Source organism: Haliaeetus leucocephalus, unplaced genomic scaffold (genome assembly GCF_000737465.1).
Source record: "Haliaeetus leucocephalus isolate CR32 unplaced genomic scaffold, Haliaeetus_leucocephalus-4.0 Scaffold819, whole genome shotgun sequence".
Classification (NCBI taxonomy): domain Eukaryota; kingdom Metazoa; phylum Chordata; class Aves; order Accipitriformes; family Accipitridae; genus Haliaeetus; species Haliaeetus leucocephalus.
Window position 1 is genome coordinate 1,026,158 of NW_010973255.1, and position 25,357 is coordinate 1,051,514.

Genomic DNA, 25,357 nt, shown 5'->3' on the forward strand with positions numbered 1-25,357 from the left:
CATGCCCTGCCTTTTCCCGTCAAAGCCCCTTCTCGGCTCTCCACACAAGGAAATCTCATTTATCAAAATTCTGTTGGCGTAAGGGGAAGGGCTATGCTGAGCTGAGCCATGGCCTTCATTAAACATGCAGAACATAAACTGCTGACACTAAGCACAGTCAACTTGCAGCACGGCGGGGGGGGGAGGGAGGTGAGAGAAAAAAAAAAAGAGCAATGAGACAGAAGGAATGGTGCGATGGTGAGATGGGAATAAAAGCCACAGTTTTGCAAAGCCTTTAAGTTGTACTGGAGTCAGTGAGATTTAATCACAGACCTGAAGTTAAGCATGTGCTTAACTTTGCCAAACAGAAATAGATCACTAAATTATGAATGGAACAATCTATTTCTGTTCCCAGGAACACAGACACTTTGTTCTCCAGACCATTCCCTCAGGGAATGAAAAAGGTGAGGGGGAAAAATGATAACAAAATTGGAGAAAATTATCCCTTCTTCAACTCAAAAATACTGGTCTAGATAAAGGAACTATATGTTATGTTTAACATAACAAGTTTAAAAAAGGTTGGGATCCACCATTTAGGTTCCAGAAGAGAGAAAAGAGCAATTGCCATTATGGTCACTAAAGAAAGAAAAATTTGTAAATTTGGAAGGGGCAAGCATGAAAACAGAAACGGCATTGAAAACTGACATTAGGGCTGAGGGGGAACAAAGTGGCTTTTCAATTTTTCACTTCAGTTACTGTTCTTGATATTTTTTTCCCCTTTAATTCTCAAAGATAGCTGTGTAATGTTGCCTACAATAGAAACTTGAATTTAATAGGCACGAAGCAGAAGGTGTGTAGCATTTTCCTCTGATCACAAGGAACAAGCACTTAGCTGTAAGAGAGATCCACAATGAGTCACTGTAGGGAGGAATCAAATTCATCACAGGTACATGCAAGCCTTTTTTATTATTATTGTACCAACTGAAAACACATTATAACTTACAGGCCTAGAAAAAAAAATCAATTTTAAACCTCCTAGTCCTATAAAAATATGTAATATCCCAATCATATATGCCTGCATTTATACAGTTTGAGCAGAGGCTAAGGCAGATGCAAGGGCAGCGGGGGGAGAAGTCAACATTTCCTCTGTAAGCTTTTTTTGGTATTTATAAGTAAGCTAAGATAATCATTCCAAATTCAAACTGTCTCAATACCAAAATAAATTACTTTCCATCAAGTTTCATACAGCAGCTACAAGCTATTTTAATATTCATTATCTGAAAAATATTGTATTAACATTTTCTCATACTTTGACACCTCTTAAAAATAGTTCTTCAAAGTTAATCTGGAATTAAAAGTACCATAAAATTAACAGCTGGATTCTGCTAACCTTTCCCATACTGAATATCATCATATTCCAGAAATAAAGAATTTAGCTCTGATCAGCTAACTCTTAACATAACACTAATTTTTCTTCCATCTACCAGGGTTCTGTGTACATGTAACTTAGACAGAAGAGAGGAGAAAGGAGACACACACTTGCTGTGATGGGGCATGAACATTGATCATTCCCCAGAAGTAATTTCTGTAGGTGTTTTTTTTAAACAAATGTTGTATACATTTAACAGAAATCAATAGCTGCTTTCATAGTGAAAAAGCTCTAATAGTGTTGTTTTTCTTAACACCACCTATAAAACAGAACAGGATGGCCCAATTCTGCTATCTTTTCTTTGGATTTGTAAACAGTGCAGTATTTTCAGCCTTTTTAGCTTTATTCTGGTCAACAAGACGCTGCAGCCTGCCATATAAAGCTGCACACCACATGGTACCATTCAACAGTCTATCTAGGTCAGCTTGCATTTTTAATGTGCTCCATTAGCTTTCCCTTGCTCACTGTATCAACTTTGAACTTTTCCTCCTCACTCTCAAACCTCTGTATAACTAAGCCAGGCAACACACAGGATCCTAAGAGTATCTTGACCATCTTCAGCATTTGTTCGACCAAAGACACCAGTTCTAGTCCTAATTAATTTCCTTAATTTCATGCCATTTCCAAGTCCAGCATCCCCAAATTTCTCCTTCAAGATCCTTTTCCACAACACCACTGGTAAAAAAAGAGTTTACTTTTAAAAAGTAAGAAAGCTTTAGCTAACATAATTTCTTCCCTCAGTACTATTCGGGGCAGCTTAACAACTTTGACCTTGGCAGCATTCTGCACACACCACAACTAAAAAGCTACAAGTTAATAAGCATATAAACAGGCATACCTACATCACTGTAAAGCTTTTGCACACAATCATATGTGCTATAATGATATTTAGTTACTTAGATGTGACAAAAGCCAGTTCCACATGATCCACTTCATTGCTTGCTTTCATAAGCAGCAGTTCACGCATTTCTCAAAATACATTTATTAATTTTTAAATTAGTATGTATTCTAACTGCTCTTCCCGCAAGTGTTTTTAAGGTGTACATCCCTCCATCGGAGCACAGGCCTTGCACAAGGGCTGAAGTTGTAAAACCACTCTAAATATAGATTAGATTTACAAGGTAATCAGTACATTGGTTCTGACACAAGGAATAACACTGTGAGGAAGTTCCACAGGAGGCTCAGAGATATTCAAACAGATCTTGATAAAGGGCGGGTGGTGGGGGGGGCGGAATCAGCCAGTGGAATGAAAACAGTCACATTAAATTGAACAGTACGAATGATGCTTATTTTGCTTCAGATTAAAATGTTAAGGCAAGTTTTCCTAGAGACTGTAAATCCGTCTGCTTTCCATTTCAGATAGTAGCAAGGATTCAGTAGTAAAATCATAGAACACATAGAACGATTGTTACACTCGAAACGTATCACCAGAGTTTACATGTGTACGATATTAAACAATTTAAAGCATTGCAACAGTATGAAAATCATGCCAAAACCATCTGTAATCTTGATCTTCCTATGTAAGAAAATATTAAGACCCTGTATAATTAATTGTTCACCAAGAAAATCAAAGAAATGACCTTGAAAACCAAGATTTCCCAGTGTCATTCTAATCCAATAAAATTATCCATCAAAATCCCAATTCACTAGAAACCCCTGTCTCACAAGAAGAAATTCTTAAAAAACGAACAATGGAATAATTGAAGCTTCAAAGTTACAAAATGGTGGTTTTTTGTAAAGGAAATGTACGTTCAGTAAAAAGCCCAAGATTCTGCATTATTGTAATTATTTTTCCTCTTTGAAATCTGTGGCATGTCAACAGCCCTTTTTCTAGCAAAGCACAGCTCCAAAGCATGATACACACCTGACCTTGTCTCAGGGAAAAAAAGGGAAAATGAAAACCTAAATCACATCTGTTTACCCAACAACTTTCTCACGTTCCTCTTTGCAATTCCTATTCTTCAAACCTAGCATTAGTTTTAACAAGCCGACTATGCAATCAGGGGAAGCAGCTACACAGCAGAAATCTGAATCTTCTTCTATACATGTATTTCATGCTGTTAAGAAAAGAATGCTATACAAAAAAAGCAAACAAATGAACAGTAGTTAAAAAAAACCCCAAACCAAAACAAAATAAATATCTGTGGTTTCTTTGTTGTTGTTTTTTAAGTTGCAATATGAATTGGATCGTGCTTCCTGTAGCAAGGTGGGGTTGGTTGCTGGAGGGAGCAGTTCTGGTCCCACCAGTTGTGCAATCAGGCAGAATTTACAGAAGAAAAAGAAATCTGGTCTAACCTGCTCTCCTAATCAAGAAGGAACAGCAAACTATTTGCAAATACTCTGTCTTGCCCTCTTCCCACCCCCAAACAAAGAGACCACCTGCCTCAACATTTATTTAAAATGTGCAGGTATTTACAAGCAAACATGGTGTTCCAATTGTTAGATGACTTCTAGGTAAATCTGATACTCCCTCAAAGTTCAAACCAGCAGTATAAATCAAAGGGGCCACACAGAACTGTAAAGGACCCGCTATCAGGCCAGCATCACCCCAGTTACAGGGTAAGAGGCGGCAGCCGAGCGAGGGAGCACGCCCAGCCAGGCACCAGCAGCCAGCTCAAGCACACCAGACTCCGGCCGCCTAAGTGCGCGCACCAGTTAAAAATGTAGAGAGGAATGGAAGGAAGACTTGAGAAAATAAATTCTCTTTTTTTGGTGGTAACTTCTGTCACTGCATTGTAGCGACTGGTGGGAAATGGTGGGTTCAGTCAAACCCTCAAGGTGATGCACGAAAGCAGTACCGAACTTGGCACTTTTGGGGGCACTTCTACAGAGTTTGGAAAGGGCAAACCGTACTACAGACCACCTCTTCAAAAAAGCACCATGGGGAAGTACGGACTGCTGGTGCTGCTGCCACATGAGCTGGGTGGTTCAAGGGTGCAGCAGTTCACTTCAGCAATGCGGCAACCTAAATTGCCACAGAAATGTAGGAGAAATAACCGACTGAAGAGGGATACAGATCGATCAGAAAAGCAAAACCAGTTGCCAAGCCTTCTTACTTACAGACACCACTTCAGCAAAAACTGAACGGTTGCCTTGAATCGCATACAGATCTGGTCCAGAAAACAGCACACCACTTGCTGCCCCCAGTACTCTCAGAAAGGCGGTGGGAGCTTTTAACTTTTATCAAAACCCAAAGTGTGGCCCCATCCACACCTTGGTAACATAAACTGTGCAGTATTGGAGTTGAAAGCTGTTCATCATCTTTATATATTCCCATAAAGTAGAGACGATGGAGGAAGAAAGCTAGCGGTTTACATGTTTTTAGTGCTAATCCCAAGGGATTGCACGGCACTAGGCAAACCACGCGACAGCAATGTTGAAGGGTGCTGAGGAGGGCACGATGTTCACCAGCTGTGCTCACTCACACCAGCCTGCCACAGAGCACTGGGGAGCTTTGTAAAACAAATGTTACCACATATCCATGCAGACTGCCTAAGTCTAACCCTGAGGCCATCAGTCTTTATTCTGCAAGCATCGTGAGATGCTTCATGCTGAAAAGGAGCATTAAACATGTATTTATTACTAGTTTGGGTCATTGGCAAGAGAAGAAACAAGGGAATATCCAAGAAAGCCAGACATGCTGTACTTGCACAGGGACACTGCCACTGGAGACAGTTTCTTCCTACAGCCTTGCCTTGTCTTGTCTTTCCTGAGATTACAGTCCAGGAGTGTGGGCTACAGGACACAAGGAGGAAAGAACCAACCGCTACTACACCATTTATCCAGCGTGTCTTAACTTTCTCGCATCTGGGGGTTCTCAGCTAACATATGACTTTTTTTTTTTTTCCTGTTCTATGTGTAATTCCATCCCTTCTTCTTCATGCAAGATTGTTTTGGAATTGTCCAGATCCACCTCCACTGCACAAGGAGGCACTAGGACCTCTAAGAAGCTCTGACTTTTTTTCCATCCTCCCACAGAGCTTTAAGATCCTCTCTATATGGGAAGCAGGAGTGAGCTGTGAGGAGTGGGACATGACAACAAGCGGGTGCTGTTTGGAATGGATTTTGATGGGATACAGCACTCTTGTTCTGATTTCACCCTCCGTATTCAAGGTGGTTAGATATGCTCTTCTACACCTGCAGCACTCAGGACAAAGTTGGACCACAGTTGGGACTGTACAATAGATGGAGAGGAACTTAGGGCTCTAAATCTCTCTGGTGTGCCTCTTAATTTCTATAAAACTAACTGGGAAAAAAAACCCCAAACCACAGAGATATTTGTTGAGACTAAACTTACCAGACATTAAGAACTATTGATTACTTAGATTAGATTTCTAAAACATGATCACAATTGCTTGGTTTTGCCTGTTCTTGGATTGTCCTGAATAACATAGCAGTGATACACATAGGTCCAGGCAGAAACATGTTCAAGTTGCTGCTACTTAGTCATAACTACTTCAAAACAATTTGACACATCTGTAAAGAGTCCCTAAGAATACTGAAAGAGCACCTTGCTCCCTGCTATAATGCCATTCTCTACTCTTAGAAAACACCCAGTGCAGAGGGCTCTCAGAAGACTTCAGCAATCCTAAAACACAGCTTTAAAAATGACTCAAAGAAAGAGGGTTGGAAAATCCTCTTAGTCATCTGAACACCTCAGGTGAAACAACTGCACAAAGAAAACAACAACAGAACTGGGGAAACGCGTAATCCTAACTCTGCTCTGGGTAGTGAAACAGAAGTTAATGGAGGCTAATGTGAACACCTATTTTTTTCTAAGCTGAAACAAATCAAAAAATTTATTTACAACCTCCAGATTCCTACCTAAGTCAACAGTGCACAGTCAGATGTAAATGAGGACTCATTTCTCTATATTTTCCCATATACTAAGCACACACATAGACACTCCAAGTGTCAACATATCAAGACAGAGATAATTCAGACACTTGAAAACATCCTCTTCTGAAAAGGATTAATTGGCTTTAAAACAATTTAATTTGGCTTTGAAGATGCAACTTTTATTAGCAACCAGCAGATGGCAGAAGCAGAGGCTGCTTAGAGTCTTCAACAAAAGAAAGCGGTCTTAAACAAGGCGTGAATTAAAAGAAAACAATTTTTAATGTCTACTTTTTCTTCTCCTTCAATGGCTTCTTTTCTCCTTCTTTCCAATAAATACATACTATTTTGTTGCAATCAAGCTAATACAAATTGAAAAAAAAAAAAAGAAAAAAAAATCTCTTGAGAATACATTTTCTCAAATGGCATCTCTACTCCATCTCGTAGCTCAAGGCTTCTGTGTTATGGATACCCCTAGAACAACAGTTTCCTTCTAGATTTGCACAGTCATAACTCACAGTCAGCCACCAAATGTATTCTCTTTGGTGTCCTATGCTACAAACCAGGAAGCTGACACATAGCTACACTGTGTAGCTGAAATCTCCCCTCGGGATTTGAACTTCTGTTATCTGGGACCATGAAAACAAGTGGGCTACAGAAGATGCACTGTGGTGTGCTGAGTGTTGCAATAAAGCAGCATTTGCAAGGTAGAGGAGAGAAAAAAAAAAAAATCTTAATAAACTCAAGTAAAAGTAGCATGTTTGGGAGGGAAACCAGATATTTTAGTCCTAAGCACGGTTGATTCTTAAAACCATCAGAGAAAGAGCATTAAAAAAATGCATCCCAGCAGCGCATACTTAGAAAGAATTAGGAATAAACTCTCTCAACAACTTCTAGAGTTACTAAATTATGGAGACAAAGTCATCACCTTATGCTGTGTCACAAAACAAAAATACAGCTAGTTCCACGAATAATGCTGAAAGCTCCTCCACACAAGACACAGCCACATCAGAAATGCCACCCTTGCTGCATTTCTTTAACAGAGCTGTGTCTCCATTATGCTGATTTCTCGATCAAAGAGAAAGCTTTTCTCCTGTATTTGTCTTCTGCAAAGGAAACGTAAAATCACTTCTACACTGAGCACATCCATCGAGAATGAGATTCTCTTTCCTCAACCCCAGCAGCACAGTCCCAGAAACAAACAGGTGAAGCTCGCTCCTACTGCAAGACAGCGTGAGATGCAGTTGTGTAGTTAATTCTGCCTCTGTACATTAGCAAACACGCCGCTTGCAAAATATGAAAGGCTTTCTTCCCTGCCCCCTGTTTTTAAATGACACCTGCAAATCTCTAATCCCGTTGCCATTTATTTCCATATGTCAAATTACAATCTTAACTTGTGCAAAGCAACATAATAGTAATGATTAAGCCAATTACATCACAACACAGCTTAAAACGACACACAATGGAAGGATTAAAGCTCACTACCAAATAAGAGAGTCCTGTTCTTGGTGGAGCTCCCCCACTGTGGGAACATAAGTGTCTCTTTTCCTGTTGCACAAAGTTGTGAGCCTTCTGACATGTAGCTGCTGGACTGCCATTAACAAACTTATTTATATTAATGCTGCACTAAGCTGGGATCACTGCACCTCGGCACTAGCTGCGGTAGGCGGGCTCTGCGGCCGTCTCTGCAAACAGAGCTTGTGGCACTTTACCCGTCCACAGGCAGGTTGAGACACATGGACAAGGTGATCTCACCCTGCTTAACTGAATGAAGCCTCCTCTACCCTACGTTATTTGGGTCAGGTAGATGCTGACAGTAAAAGCCTTAGGGAAAGGGAGGGAAAGAAGACGGGAGTAAACCGAGCACAAATATTTAAAAAGTCGAGCACTGCGTTCTCTAGACGGGGCCAGACACCATTTGTAGCCTGTCTGGATGGAGCATGTGCCACCGCATTCGACACCGTAATTCCAACTGATGCCAATATGTGGCTCCTACAACAATAAACTGTGGGTTGAATCTTTATATAATAACCAACCTTTCAGACTAAGATTTTCAATTCTGCCTCAGGGATTAAAATGTTCTAATGGAAATTGAGCATCTAAATCTCTTAGGAGGATTTAAAAAACTCAGACACTTATTTTTATTTGTTCACTCCTTGGTGTTTAAATCAGCATCATTCAAAATGGTTAAACCTTTTACCTTTTTTTTTCTGCTCTGTGCACCTTACTCTTTTTTTCTTTCTTTTTCACATCTTTGTATCCCTCCTGATTTTCTCTACCATCTGGGAACACTGGTCCCATCTGCTAAAATATATCTTCCTATTCCAGCTAAAATAAACACAGAATAAATTGGTACTCTTAGTATTTTACATGTCATCATTAGGCTTTAATAAGATTAATGGGACTGAAGGAGTTTCCAACTTTGAAAAACATTCCTGTGTGTTGACTGCAGACTCAGGCAGATACCACTGCATCTATTCACTCTTACTCTACATTCGTTTCTTGGCAACTTCGGTTTTGAAGAAACTTATTATAGATGTAAGTTTATACTCAGCAGAATTTGAATGAACCAGGCATAACTGTTAAGTCTGTCCCAGATCACCTATCAGCTGTTTGTAATTTGCTAGATGGTCATTTCCCCTACATCTCTCCATATACAACCATGCACATATCACAACCCTTCTAAATATTGAAACAGAAGGATCAGTCAGAAGCTGGATGTTTTGTTTTTTTCTCTTCTTTAAGAAACAAACATGCATACAAACACACACACAAACCCATGTGTAAATTAAACTGAACACCACGTGTACCATCTTCAAAAAAGCTGTTACAGCACACTAACAGCTTCCTCCTCCTGTAAAATTAGTTGCAAAGAAAGCCGAATGGTTTTGCTTCCTACTATTCAACCAAAGGAAAGGTTTGGACAGCAATGCTGTCAAATCTGTGCATGTCTACACTTATCAAACAACAACTTTTATTTAAACTGATTGAAAAACTGCTTACATTTTCATGGTCCATTGAAGAGTACTGGGCTCACATATGCACAAAATGAAAAAAAATGTTTATATTAAAATGTAATTTTTACTCCAATAAATGCCTTATATTCCACCTTCCTTTTGGGAAAACTGTTTTCTTATTAAAAAGGTGGTGTGGCTGGAACATTTTGAAGGACTATTGCTAATGATCTGCAATTTGCACCCATTCTGTGCTTACAGAGTAAAGATAAGATTTGGTACTTCAAGGTGCCTCTTCCCTGGGTATTTTGACACTGCGAAACAATAGCTTTTGTTTCAATTTTCTTTTCTAAAATAAGAATTATTTTATCCAAATCAATATGCATATCTTACATCAAAAGCATCCTGCAGCTGATTTCTACACGCGCTTATCGTCATCATCAAAGACTCAACTATTCAAGGGGCAGACTACATCAACCAGAGATCTTCACTTCACCGATGACAACTACAGTGAAGCTGAACAATGTTCTGCTGTCTCATTCAGAGCATTTTCTTGGGAAACAGCCCCATTCACTGTCAGTATGCATATTTACTATGAGACTAAAATCATGGAGAATTTAAGACTAATAGGTAACATTGTAAGCTCTTTTAGCACTCTAGAAATATCCTTTTTTAAAAAAACAGTATTCTAGTATCTCCAGGCAACACAGCCTGTCAACAAGCCTAAAACTAAGTGGTAAGGGTCTAAGGATAGGTGGAATGGATATAGTCAAATGAAGAGTCATCCCCTGCAGCAAATTATGCTTCTGCTTATCCATACAGAGGGGTCCTACAATGTTTCAAGCTGAGGCATATGCTACACCCAAAACTGTAAAGACAGCCCCCTCAACAGCCTCCACCAGACCTTAAGGAAAATTCAGGCTAAAATCTGGTATCAAGGAAAGCATTACATTGTGCAAACTCTTAACCTTACATCCTTCTCAACTGTGTTACCTGGTATTCGCCATACCAACTTCTTTTCTAATTTATAAAAGTATTTTTCGTTAAAAAAATTGGTATTCTCTGTGGGCATACCAACTCATTTGTTAATATAACAGAGACACTAACATTTATTTATCATTGAGACAGACAGTAAAGGAAGCATTTCTTAAGGGAGAGGAGGAAATAAAGTGTTTTCACAGCATGCCTAAACAGATAGCTAAGATAAATTCTGGGATTAACAAATTTGGGATGATACATTTACCTTTCTTCTTGATTGATAAAAACTACATGACATTCCTAGACCTATATAGTTCACTATATAATGTAAAGCTACTATTTTAAGAGAGTAAAAAGACCCTGTTGGTTCTGAAGCTGAGTCTTTCAGAAAAGTTGCTTGGGACTCTGGAGGATGATGTTATACTGATTTGGTTTTGTAAAACTGAAGCTTAGAAATAGAAAATTCTTAAAACTTTTGGTAACAAAAAGGAGTTTCAAAGGATGTCCATCAAGATGACTCCAAGACTGAAAAACACCTTGCGAGTCTAACCATGAAAAAATAAGAAGCCTCCTCTACAGCATTTTAGTTGTGAGAGTGATTGCCTATAATAAACTTCAGTAATTTTTCTGTTTACCCACCTAGTCTGAAGGATTATGGAGATGAGTTCACAAGAGCTGACCCTCCAGGTTTATTAAATATTCAATGAATATTCTGTATGGATGCTGGGTATTAAATAAAAACCAGAAAATACTGTAGACTGCCATATGTTAAATACTTTAAATAATACTGGAATAGCTCTGTTTGTTTTTTAATAATTTATTTAAATCACTTTATCACATATCAACATAAAAATGTACAATACGGACACAATGTAAATTCTGGCATCATGAATATTTAGGTGTTTTTAAAGCTTTTTTTTCTGTTGGTTAATTTTGTTTATTGTACTCTATAAAAACCTGGAGAACTTATTTCATCTTTTCTTGATATTTTTTTTTTTTTACCTTGATAGCAATAGCACTGCTATTTTCTCACCTGTAGTAGTATCACAGCATGTGGGCCTTCAGCAGCAGGAAACTCTTCACTGTCGTGATTTAGCCTACTGTTCCTACAATCTCCTCCTTCCCCTCCCCATCCACTCCCTTCCTAGTGAACTAGATATAGCCTACACACAATCTGCCCTGCTTAAAATCATCTGCTATTAGTGCTTAATTAAAACCGTGGTCGTCACCGTAATGCTCACTGGCCAAACAGCAATAACTAGGATACAGCCCATCCATTTAGCAGAGCAGGCCTAAAGTGGTCTTTCCAACTTACGTACTGTGTGCCATACATTGATCTACAATTGAACACAGGGTGATGCAGCTGTTCAACGTTACTACTTTCTACTTGAGATGCACTGTGAAAAAGGACCATGAACAAAGTGGCTCAGTCAGCAGACTGCAAAGCAGGTAACAAGTACAATTTTTGAGCTGCAAATCTATGGAACAAGAACAAATCCAGCATTTGGGCAAGTCCAATCTTAAAAGTTACTACAAAGCTAATGTTCCATGTTTCCACATGGGCTTCTGCAAGTAAAATTTGCTCACAGGTTTTATACCAAATAACAGGATTAAACCAGCCTGTGTGTCATTCTCAGATCACCACACATCAGGGAAAGTTTCTGAATTGATGGATGCAAGTCACAGGATCCTCAATTCTCAGGCTGAAAATTGTCGTCTTCTGTGACATCGCATCCAACAATTTAAATTGATGGGACCTATGTAACAAAACTGCATCAAACTACACACCTTGTGTCCAAATGTAGCATCCTCGGAGGCCAAGACTTCAACCTGAAATTATAAGGAGAAAGATAAATTCAAATTTAGCCACCACCAAGAACGTCTCTCTCCTGAGCACAGCACCACAGTCCAGGCAAAGAGATCTGTAAACGAAGATGCCAGTCCGGGTCAACCCTAGGAAGCCTACATACGATAGGACATGCTGAACTAACAGCTGACAACAGAAACCCTTAAGAGAGGAAACTCGGAAAGCATCCCTCATGACACAAACAAGGTTTCTCAACCTAAATGACGTAAAGAGTACCTGTCAGTGTCCCAAAATTTACTGTACTACAGCTGGGACATTGTTCTCCATATGGAGTTTTGGCTACACCAAAAAGCTGCCCAAGCACAACCAGAACGATCTGCCGCGCCAACTCCCTATAAAATAAGGCCGGAAATATCTGAACTCTTGCCCTCCCATTATCTTCTAACCAGGCTGTGTACTCCTGCACCAGCACCAAGTGTTCTAACAGCACTAGTGGGAAACTGCAGCAGAGGTGTTGCTTGCAGGCTCCTGTCCCGTCTTGAGCACAGCGAATTCTTTGAAAACCACAGAATTCAGGGAACACAAACTCCCCAGGCAAAGGACGAGACTAGCCAGCTGCAAGATACAGTGATTGTTTGAAAGCTTGAGGAAAGCAAGCTGCTAGGTCATCTAGTGGTGCTCCAAATCAAACTCCTTGCTGGTTGCCACATACCGCACAGCTCCAAGAGTTGATATGCGCTCATCTGGGACAACAGGCAACAGACGCAGAAAAGCAGGCACGCCGATTTTTCATTGGACTCCTTAAAAATACTTCACACTTCAGCACCTTTCACCGGAGAATCTCGGTGCTTTTATGAATTCTAATTAATTAAGCTTCCCAATACACCAGTGAAGTAGAAAATGTCATCATCCCAATATACAGACAGAAGAGTGAGGCAGAAAGAGGTTAAATAATTTCTCAGCAGTCATGTGCCAAGCCAGGGACACACTCAGGAAAGGAATTCCAGATTTCTACTCCCAGGCTCACAGTTTAACAACTAGGAAATTCTCTGTTTCTCTGATTTACATCCTATTAAAAAATGCCTACTGCTGCATTATAATTTATACAACTAGTAAAACTATAACTAATGTATCTAATCTCCAGTTTAACTTAAGAAGAGTGAAGGATTTAAAGCAAATCAAGAGGGAAAAAATGGATGTCAAGTTTCAGCCTGAAGCACGTTATAATGCCAGAGTTATAAACCCCTGAACAAGAGGGTTTATAATGGAAAGGCTGATAAACTAACAATGATGGCAGCACTTAAATATATTTATGCCATGATCTAGCAACATATGGTATCTCTTCATCTCTAAATTAAAAAAGGGAGGGAAAAAAAGGGGGGAAGGAGATAAAGCATTTATAGGAACTAGGAATAAAAGAAGAAAATGAACCTGAAGTTACCCAATTGTGACCTGTCCAGCTGATCAGGAATGGCAGTAAGAGGCTGCAAAATAGCATCTCATTCAATAGGAGGCAGAAAAAAAAGAATCCAAGTAAATAAAATCAATCTAAAATGATATGTATTAGCCACTTATATTAAGCTTCTAATCCTTTAGGCACTTTATAAATATTAAACAATCAGTCCTGGTGAGACTGATAAATATCCATAATATATCTTACAGATGAAGAAACAGACAGAGGGTTAAGTGACTTGCCCAGGGCCAAAAAGAGAATAATCAGCCACTGGATTGGAAATAACAGTATGACTGCGTAACACAATACAGCGCCCTACTCAGGTGCTCAAGTGGCTTCTGAAAAAAGTCATTCCTATATCAGAAGCAGTCTGGTTAGGGTTAATGTGGTACCCACCTAAACTGTGAATGCTCATTTTCACTAGGCTTACTGTTTTGGCACAACATCCAGCTATCGTAACTAGACAGACCCCAGCACTTGAACAATCTTGTTCAAAACTCACACAGTTTTCTCCACCCTGTAACTGTGCCAGTCACATACCCTAGATGCTACCTCCAGACCCATTAACGTTTATTGCTCTGCTACGCTTCTGTTCCAGAGACTCACTAGGAAAACTGGAGCCCTCTGTGTCACTGGGTCCCTCTCCGACTCCCTCCTTGAATCCAGCCCCGGTCCACCCTGCCTCCCTTGCCCTGCCGTCCCATCCTCCTCCTCCCCTTCCCAAGCGGTCCCAGCTGGGCTAACGGCCGGCCGAGCCGAGCCTGCCCGGAGCTGCCTGCCCGGAGCTGCCTGCCCGGAGCTGCCTGCCCGGAGCTGCCTGCCCTCTGCCCCGCGCTCCCTCAAAGGCTCCCAGCTGCAGGAGCGCACCGCGGACGGCACGCAGCTCCTGCACTGACCCAGGACAGATGGGGCAGAGCCTCCTTTGTTTGGGCTCCGCACTCCGCCTCATCTGCAGAGAGGCCACCTCACCATGCGGGGACCTTCACCGTAGACTACAGTGGTATTGTCAACAAATGAGTTGTGCTAATTCAGCTCCTGCTCGCTCAGGGCCAAGAGAACGCTCGCGATTGCCATAGCTTCAAAACGCACGAATTAACGTGGCACAACAACCAGCACATTTACAAAACTCAATCCTCCTCCTTTTCACCAAGAAACTGAGAAGAGGAACAAACTGTGACATCAAAAATCAAAGCAGAAGTTTAAGCTGATGCAACATACTCTTAGTCTCTTTTACATATAGAAATACTTTCTTTTATGCTTAGAAATGTAACGCTTGCAGAGACAATAAAATGGTTCGGAGAGCAGCTGTTGGTGTAGATAATAATTCTAATTAAAAAATGTTATTGTACAGGTCTGATAATGCCACTTCTGTTTTTCCAAGAGTGATCACATCACTTCTGTGATAAATACTTACCCTCACCTTGCAGATGATGCAATAGAACATCCTCCGTATTCTTTGTTACTACTGTGTTTACCAGTGTACTAGTGTGTTAATCCATTCATTTTGGTTTTCACCTCTTTGTATAAAAGGCAGTTAAGATCAGTAGGACACAAGTAACTGCTGACACCATAAGACACACAGTATAATGTACTGAAACAAGATGTGGGACAATGTGAGGTTTTCCTCATGCTGAGTTTCAAAAAAAAAAAAAAAAAAAAGCCAAAATGCATTACAACCTAGGCTGAGAGGACCCCCCTCTAGTGGGAATGAGAGTGTACTTCAATCAGCACCCACATTACCCAAGCAGAACAGAAAAACTTCCTTATGAATCAGGCAAGTACCATCTTTCTCTTAATCATCTTCAAAATATATCACTTCCATTCCAATAAACAAAAAAATGAACAACAGATTCATTATTGCTTCAAGATAATCAGATATTAATTAAGAACTTCTCATATACTTATTTGTGGCAGTTAAACATTTCCTATTACAGTTGTCTGTTCTGACTTTACATATGTGAATATACTACCTTGGGCAGGGGAGCGTTTTGATTTTACAGTGAAAAATTCACTGTATCATTAAAAAAGCAGACTTAGTTTTTAAATGAAGGACTGTTGATTTCGTATGTATATATATCTGTATCATATACAGTAGCTTTCCTCTAGGTACTGCTCCAAATCTTTGCTTCAGTCTGCTCTCCACTCCTCACAGTACAGTGTTACAGTTGAATAAGCTTGTTTGCCCTGTATTTTATTTCTATGTAAAAGCAACTTTTAATCACTGTTCATAGGTGGTTTTTCCAGTTTATCTAAAGAATCAAGCAGCCTTTTTGCTCCCAATAAACCAATCCAAACCACACTACAGTATCCTGCAATTCTAGGCTAGAAGGCTACTGTAAGTGGTAAGGGGTAAGCGATGGGGCAGTATTCTAGAGTGTATTAATCATACGCTGCAGATCAATTAATTGTGTGTATTAATCATACCTGCAGTGGTGTAAGCAGGAGTACCCCACAGCTGGAGGACGCAGGTCCTGCCTGGGCACTTCGCCCCTGCCAGAGACTGCTCCCTGCTGCCCGCCCCTGGCTGAGGTGCTCCAGGGACGGGGGACGGGTCTGAGCGCAGCCCCCCGGCACTGGCCGGGATGGTGCCAAGAAACTCTGCAGGTCCTCCCAACAGGTGACAAGATGAACTTCCCACCTCCCTGCACAACCTATATGGTCTCTAAAACGGGCAGCTGTGGGCAAGATCACTACTGCTCATGGAATATTCTATAATTTAATAGTAGAATAGAATAGCATTTAATAGTTTTTTTTATTTTACGACATGAAAGAATTCATAAATGTGCTCCCATCGGCCTGGAGGATTCCTGATGAGTAACGTGTGGAGCACCCTGAAACAAGTTGGGGAGTAGTCCTGAGTCTCTTTTTTGTCAGAAGTAATGAGACTCACTCAGTATTTTTGGTTTGCTTTTCAATAAAGGACTCGTACAGCTCCAGTTTGCAAACAGTACTGCATCGCAACCAAGAGACTTACAGTAAATCATGCACAAAGTCATTTTTACCTCCCTGTCAAAAAGAAAAGAAGCTGAGACATAGGTCAAAACCTTGAGGAGCAATGCTGAACAATACCTTTTTGGAACAGAGTTGTACAACCTAGAGATCAGATGACACAAGGAATTATAATTTGGTCTTCTCCAAAGCCATACTCGGCATTGATTCGGTCCTCAGCTCGCTCCAGCTCCTTCTTGTCTCATCAAGATTTTGTTTGAGATAGGATTAGGTGGAACTGAGTAAGAGCCACGGGAAGTGGAATACCGTTAACAGGAGAAATTACAGCTATGCTTAATACCCAGACTGTTATCCAAACAACAGAATATGAGGCAGCAAGTACGCAAGGACAAAATAACTTACTTGCAAAAGACATGGGTCACAGAAGCCCTCTCCATCTTTTTTTGGGGGAATCTGAAAATAAGCACTAATAATAATTTCTGATGCATGCCGATTCCCATATAATATCCTGTTAACACTAATACTGAAAAGGATCATCGATCTACATTTAACTACCCAGGCAAAAACTCCCAATACAACACACACTTAATGCTCTCAGACTTGGATCGGAGCTCCTCAGAGTTCATCTAATGGAGCCGCTATTTGCAGCTGGCAGGTGAGGGGGTTACAGCTACTCTGGCAAGAAACGCAGTAGACTGGAGCAGCTCTGATCAAGACAAAATATTCTGCACGGGCACTTAAGAGTTTCTGTGGGTCACACACAAGAATTTGCCCAGCTGGCTGCAAATTTTATAGGCTTTCTATTGTCATTTGTTTGACGTTATTATTCTAGGAAAATTATAGCACAGGGCTTCTATGATACCTGGAGGGTTTTTGCCAACTGCCTGCTTACTAAAAAGGCATGCCTCTGGCACTTCCAAAATGTGCTAAAAAAAAAAAAAAGTATATGTTAATACTTGCATTTTGCAATACTTTTGTTTTCCCTGTTCAGTAAAGATCAATCAGATCAGAAAGGACTCTCTTCCCTGTGATAACAAAATCCAAAAAGAATGAGGAAATACAGGTGCTGTCTCCCGAATTACTGTCAAATCACCTTCTCGCCGTTGGGGTGCACTTCTTGCTCAATCGTGTAAGAGAAACCGCATCACACTGCCTAGTTCATAATCAAACTGTTTGCTCTTGTACCCACGTTTGCCCTCTGACTTACAGAGGGCTTTGTGGCAGGTTGGGGGAGGCTTTGTAGTCCCACCAACTTATAAATGGGACTCATTAGTCGGGGTGCAGAGCAATGCAAACGTAATTCCAACTACTATTTCCACATACCAGTCTTGCTGTCTCCAGGAAGTAGCCTGGATAGTGTGAAACACGGAGGATGCTGTAGTGCTTGGTGCAGATATACCCTTATAATCCTTTTCTAGCACAGATTCTCAGCTTTTAAGGTTTTCCCATCAGCCTAACCGCCCACATACCACCAGTTCCGAACTTGTCTTTTTTAAACTAAGGTGACAAGAAGTTAAACCAGTCTGCATTTTTCAAAGTCCTTAGAAAGTTTATTTCAATGATGAATATGGCTATAGTCATTCATATCTTTACAAAATCCAGCCTAACTAGCTGTGGTATCTCCTCCCTTTGCCTTCCTTTTAAAGTAATTTAGGATTCAGCAATTGTAGAAGATAAGGTTGTCCTTCTTGTTGGAGCAGGGACAAACCTACATGACCCACACTAGTTTCTGGCAATTCTTCAAGGTCTTACTGAGGGCATACACAGCTTTTAATGCATGCAGAACTGCAGGAATAAACTTTGGTAACTGCGACAACCCTTCCTTCCCTTTTTCTCTGCTACCTGCCACCAGTTTTGTTTATTTTTAATGGCAATCATGCATGTACTTCAGGCTAGGTTTCAAGTCTGTAGCAAGTGAGGACTGGGCACGTTCCCTGGGCAATCCTTGAACAAATACACCAAAGACACACCTTTGTTATGACCCTGAATCTATGCCTGAAATAAAGGCATGGCAGTCACACAGTATAAATCTCATGAATTAAGGATAGATCAGCTAAGATTTCTTCACTTTCTATACAAAGTCCGTTGAGACTACTTACTCAAGGCCTTTCAGTCAAGGAAATGCCATCTCCTCACAGCTTGACCTGTGTAAAAACTGGATACAATGTGACCCAGTTCAGGGCAATTATTAATTAAATCTGGCAGCCACATTTTCTTAGACTTTCCCTTTCATTTATTTTGTTTGTTCTTTGTGGTATCAGTCATTTATCTCTCAGCTCACCAGATCTAGCAATAATAAAGATCAGTGTTAATTTTTGAAGACACAACTTTTAGCTCAAAAAATACAAATTAAGTAACAAAATGATCTTGTTTTAAACAACAGAATAACTTCGTGTGCTACTTTGTGTTAAAAAGGTTTGAAAAGATCTTTCAAGAAACTATGCTGCAGCTCAAATTGCTTATTAATTCTCCTCATTCTCCTTATTAGCATGTACAGACAACACAGTGGCTCAAGGACGCAGCTCGCTGAAGCAGCTCTGTACTTGGTCAGCCAGTGTTCGAGATAAAACACAACGATGCCTCATGTTCTTAAAAGCTATTTAGTGGAACAGATCTGTCCTGCTCATATTTTTAAACTTTTTCTTAAATGCCAGTGTTTTGGGGGAAGCTGATTTACAACAACAACAAAAAATCATTCATATCTTTAACATTGTGCCGAACACACATTCTTGGACGTGCTATTGACTAACCTGCTGGTTTAGTCTCCCATTGCAAATATTTTGCAAAATCCTGGGAACAAGGCCAATCCCTAAGAAGCAAAAAAATTGAACTCTAAATATTAGCTAACTAAAGGCAATAACCATCAGCCTTGTGAGATGCAATACTTACAACAGAATTACATATATTAGAAGCAACTCGGGAGAAAAATGTTGTGGGCAATGGGGCAATTCCTGTAAGCTCAAAAAGACAGAAAGGTACAAACATACTTAGGTCTGCACCAGGAAACAACCATTACAAATCCCTGATAAAATGACATTTGAGATTGTGTACATCTCTGCTCAGGGCACGCTCACTGCAGGGGAACCTATGAGACCTATCTGTGAGCACGCTCCCATCCGTTACAATTCTGTGATAACTTACTCCTCTGTAGGTACCATATAAACAGCTGATCAGCAGCAAATTCATGACAGCAATATGTTCATCTGCTCTTGTCATTAGGACATGAAACGGGTAAAAGAGAGATATAGATACACGTTTTCCCTCTGTAAACATATATTCATAGTTTAAATTCTTTTGTATTTTTCTGTCATACTGTTTTTCATATATATATGTAAAGCTGTGTAACGTACAATTAGTTCTTCCACACCAGAACGCTGCATGAAACAGAGCAGCTGTACTGAAAATTAGCTTTTGATATTTATTTGACAATGTAGAGATCAAAATGATTGTTGTACTTAGACCCAAATTTCAGAGCAGTCGCTGTTTAATTCCCCTTAAGAAAAGAGTGGTAGATACTATAAAAACAGAATTCCAATCTTTCATTCTCACGCATTCTAATATATGGGAAATCCTGAAAAACTGTCATTATACCATGTGACATAAGCAGTAACAATTACTGCCATGGTAAACCTTTTATTTAGGTATTGTGTCCGCACCTTTTCTAATCCATTTATATTTCTTACTCTTTTATTTCAACACCATGATTTCATTTTAATTCCCTACTTCCAAAAGTGGGAATCATAGAACCTTGTCTACCAAAGTCCACTGCAAAGGGTCTCTCCAGCAGCCACCTTTATGCGCTGTCACCCTGTTAGGCTGTAGAGGGACCCTGCTATGGAAAACACCAAAAAGGCTTAAAATGCCACCACCCTCTACTCGCAGGGCTGGAGGTTCCCACTGCCACAGCTCAGCAACCCCAGGGGCCACCTGAACACCCCTTAATAGCCCTTTTCAGACAAAGTCGGGTCGTTTAGCATAAATACAAGATGCCATCCACCAGCAACTAGGGGGTGGTACTGAACAGCTGCAGTGCCATAATGCTTTCAAATATTCCAGAAAGGCATGTTTTAAAGCCACCCTCACCAGTGGGGAGGGTTTTTTGCTGTTTAAGACTACAACTGCAGAGAACTCCCCAGCTCCCTTTTCCTACCCCTCTACATAATTACTACACATACCACCTGTAAAAGTGAAAACAAATACAGTCCTAGATAAAACTGCACGTCTTAACAGTCTTGCCTGAAAGAAGTCAAACAATTTGCAGCAAAAATTAAAGATAAGTGACCAAGTACAAAATCTTTACAGAAACAAAGCTTCAAGTTTCAACTCTACACCATTCTGTCAGCAGCCTTCTTATTTAATTGAGTTCGTATACAAGCAACATCAAAGATCCTAAGCTATTTTGTGCTGAAAATATTGGAAGCATGTTAGGAAGAGGTGGCAAACAGAAAGGATCTGTCAAAGGTAACAGATGTATCAAGGGCACCAAGCACTGTGAAGAAGGCGTTAATTATCTATGCTGAAAAAGAGAAGGTGTTTGAAAAACAGAAACTGTTTTCAAAAGATTCAACATATTCCTATTGTGCTCAGGAGAAAAAGCTTCCTGCACCTTAGACAACATTATTTTGGGTATGTGGGTTAAAAAGATTTTTTAGGCAAGGAGGCACACACAGTGTAGGGAGCACTCTGTTGCAGACACATGGTTTTAACTTCAAAACCTTTACCGTGTCTCACAACCAATTCCAACTATAAACTACGTTCTTTATTCCTACTTTTAATGGAGTTAACTTACACAACCTAGCTGAATCTCAAAAATAACAGGAAAAGAACTCCACTTTTTTGAGCACCTTTTTGTAATATAGCACAATCTCCACAGTACTTTCAACTCCTGCCCTACAAGAACTGTTTCATTTTTCCTTTTGGTTTATCTGAAATAAGTGGTACGCTTTGAGAATAAAACACCAATAAGCAAAAAAGTCACACCAAGACAAAATTTATCACCAGAAGACCTACCCTACATACAGCTTATGTTCTTATTAACTTTTTTTCTAGATTGTATATGGTTCTACTTGCTCACAACCTAGTTCTGAGTCAGGAGAGGAAACCAATTCTTTATTATACCTATGCTCCCCGTCTCCACCCTCCCTCGTAAGACTGGTGAATCGGGACTTTCGAAAGCATGATTTTGAGAAAACTGGTTAACAGAAAAATGACCATTTTCATCTTCAATGGGAAAAAAACCCAACCAATCGGAACAGATCAGAAAGAAGATGAGCAACAATTAAAAGCAAGGAAAGCCTACACCTTTATTAAAAAAAAAAAAAGTTGAAACATATTTCTCTGAAGATAATTAAAACATACTAAATGCATGTCTGATATTGCATACTCAGCTAAATTGATGTTGTTGCCATAGGAGTGTGACTTGATCAACAATAGAACCATGGCGGCCCAAGCAACTGTAAATTATGTGGGGAAATGGCCTAGGCAATTGCCAGCAGGGACCTAACAGGCTCTCAGAACCTGGTCCCTACCTTCCCAACTAGATACAAAGCTCTTGCTGACATCCCCTTCTCCCATATCAGTATCATGCCATATACAGAGGGTGGCTGATACTGACAACATCTGGGCAATTCACTTGGGCATCATCTGGGCATTGTCAGATCCAGAGCACAGGTTTGGAAGGGATGGTTTGCACAACAAAGTATCAACACACCTGCCAAATAGCCACACAGGAGGAGTCCCCTGGGTAATGTTCTGTATTTCACACCGTACCTTGAAAAGGTAAATCTGTGGAACAAGACTCAGCTGAATTAAACGATTTTTGTCAATGACCTGAGCTTTACTCTTGAATTATTTTAGGCTGCATCCTCATCCCCTCCCCATGAGGTACAAAGATTGATAAACACTCTGACTGGATTAACTGCTTTAAAAATTATTCAGATGTCACAGCTGGCCAGTTTTTGACCCTTCTGGTATCAGGATTTAAGAGTTTACTGAGAAAGAACAAGTGCTCCAGTCAGTGCCGTAACTCCTCCACACTCTTCCAGCTCACAACAGCAATACAATTCCTCAGAACTGAAGAAAAAAGCGGCTCTCAAATCTAGTCCAGCCTTACACCGAACATTTCAGTGGGGTAGGCAAAAATACAAACATTCCTACAAGTCACTTCAGTCCTATGTAGGGCACATAATAATAAAAGCCTAGATAAACTAACAAAGTGTTTGTGGTTTTTTCCATTTTACTTGAGTTCTCTATCCATTGTAATAGAGAAAAGTGAACACAAGCCCTGAAAACATGTCCTCCCAAAACACACGTTCCATGATTCACGTGCACAAAGCCCAGATTTGCATACAGGAATCAAACAATTAGGTTTCTCAAATCGTTGAACTACTTATACAAATTGGGACTTTTGCTCACCCAAGCAAGTGCAAATATATGGTTTTGCAGACCACTTCACCATTTCACTTTTTTGCTATAAGCATAAACAACAACAACAACAAAATTAAGTCCGAATTCTTCTCAAAGTTACTTCTAGCAAATAGTGGCTCACTTATAAAAGCCTGATTAATTGCAGAATCTTGGCTTCAGAATTCAATTACATGTTGGAATATTAAAAATTCTAGAGTCCATAAACAATGACTATAAAACTGTTTATAGCATTTTTAGTATTTTATTTGAATACTGCAATATGAACTATAAATATTCTTCCCCCTCCCCTTTTCTCATTTGTTTGCTGCAGTTTCTTTATGCAAACAGAACAAGAACACCACTTGGGGAAAAAGGAGAGGAGAAAGGATGTGGCAGGCTATTGACATGCCAACTCCTCACAAACTCTGATTCTTCACTGTGCTTTATGCCCGTACTGTGAGTTTTATTCTGGGTCTACACGGGTGCTTCTGGATAATTACAGGATACAAGCTAGCATTTTTTTCAGCCTGTCTCAGTTTCAAAGTAAGCCCCCTATTCATGCTTTTATTATTATTCAAAGTAAACCAGCAAAACAAATCAATTGCTAACAGCCTTGTGCAGTTTTCTAAACTTAGCACTTCTGGACGATGGTGTGCATATAAGGTAATATTCAGTGCGGCAGTACATGTTCAGGCACGAGAACCTTGCATAAATCCCCAACTCCAGTGACCATTTTTGTAAAGATTTCTTCTTTATGCACATATATATTGCATGGGTTAGCTTAGAAGAGGATACAGCAGGCACCTGAGTAGAGATTTTTCTTGTAACTTTTCCTGAAGAACTAAACTGCAGCACTCACCCTGTTTTCCAATTCCGGTATCTGCACCAATTATAACAGTAAGCTGGCAACCCCAGAAACTGCTTTTTATACTCATTTCAAGCTCATTTTACTCAGAATGTAAAGAAAGACTTGAACTACAGTCTCAAAGGTGAAAGGCTAGAGTTTTAATTTCTGAACCGTGCAGCCCTGGCAGGTCTTTTCAACACTTTTATGTTTTGTGGAGTCCATTTTGTTTCTGTATTTATTTCTATTGAGGCTCCCCTTCTCCCTTAAAACAAAGAATATATCACTGTATTCATACAGAAGCCAGTCATGGACAGGTTTTGCTGCAGCTCATTTGTTATGTCTCACCCTGAGTTTACAAACAGCTGTCCCATGCATCTCCACTGGATACAATTTTAGTCTAGACAGGGGAAATCCAAGCTACTGCTGCCCAAACAACATAAACACAGGAAGATTTTCAATCAATCATTTCATTAATAGGAACACGTCTGATAATATAAGGGGAGGGTGTCTTGGAAGAAAGCCTATTTCAGAGCCTGAAACAGTGTAATTGCGTGGTATTGTTCTTGTGCTAGGCAGGGCTATGGAACGACACTCTCACAAACAAGATTTTGGTGCCGTGGTAGATTTCAATAAAATAAGCCTTGTTTCTCCAACACAAGTGGCTTTCAAGACCACTGACAACTTTGAATTAAATGGTAAACAGACTAAATAAGACTTGCACAGCGCTGGCATTCATTTCCGCTTTGATACAATCAGGTCAGTGCCCACACAAATATATTTCTATGACCGCTATTTCTGCTTTTCTTCAAGTTATTTTACCTGGGAAACAGTGTTAAACACAGCAGTTACTAACATACTAATTACTTTCTCCTGTTCTCCTCTGTGCCAGCCTGTTGTCTGTCCCCAAACATATAAATGCCTAGAAATAAACTGCTTCTAATGCGGTTATTTCTATGTTGTTACGTTTTTAGAGAAAAACACTGCAGCCTCCCTTACGTTTGGAGCATCCACACACAAAGGCCTCAAAAAAAAAAAAAAAAGAAAAAAAAAAAGAAAAACATTGCAAGGCTTTTTTTTTTTCAGGGGGAGGAAGGGGAATAAGCTATTCTTTGGTCCTCATTTTATTTTTTCTTCCTAATAGCTATCCCTTCATCAAGAGGCTCCATTTACAACCATGATCTCAGATCAACTTTTACCAGTGGGTGTCAGTGTAACAGTGTAATGATATAATGGGGGGAGGACAGGGAGAAAACGCATGAAAAAACAAAGATTAAGCTTTATTTTTAAATGCAACATTTGTATTAAAAGTGAAGAGAGAAGATGCTTCCTTTCAGAACCTATTTCACTGCAGATTTATTCTGCAAAGATCCTCTGACTTTACAGGTGTTTGTGTTAACATGCCCAAAGTAATTAATTTCAATTTTTGTTTTCCAGACCTATGTATGGTCTGTGTGTGTACACGCGTGCACACAAACACGGACATGCAGTAAATGTTTGGTACATAAACGTTTTCCATCGTTTTGACAAAGTGAGACTGTCTCTTTAATTCAAATTTCACAGTGAACAGTTAAGAGGCTCTGTGGACCCCAACTTATTAACCTGTGCCAATTTAACTAGTATTACTCAAGAGGTTCAAAAACCTAAAAATAGGTGTTAATCTGTGCAGACTGACAGCAACTAATCAGTACCTGCCCTGTCAGAACTTCTGTCCCTCCTACTC

At 40.0% G+C, this 25,357-nt stretch overlaps 1 protein-coding gene across 5 annotated transcripts in view; it reads right to left on the reverse strand.

Annotated features, from left to right (window-relative positions):
- The window catches only part of ARID1B (AT rich interactive domain 1B (SWI1-like)), a 302,974-nt gene that overhangs the window by 137,980 nt on the left and 139,637 nt on the right, over positions 1–25,357 (reverse strand). For 4 of the 5 annotated variants that reach the window (XM_010581860.1, XM_010581859.1, XM_010581858.1 and 1 more), the window contains exon 4: positions 11,965–12,006. The exons of the other annotated variant lie outside the window; for it this stretch is intronic. In XM_010581860.1, coding sequence (XP_010580162.1) covers positions 11,965–12,006 — 42 coding nt within the window. The remainder of the gene's footprint in view (positions 1–11,964; positions 12,007–25,357) is intronic. 5 annotated transcript variants of the gene reach the window in all.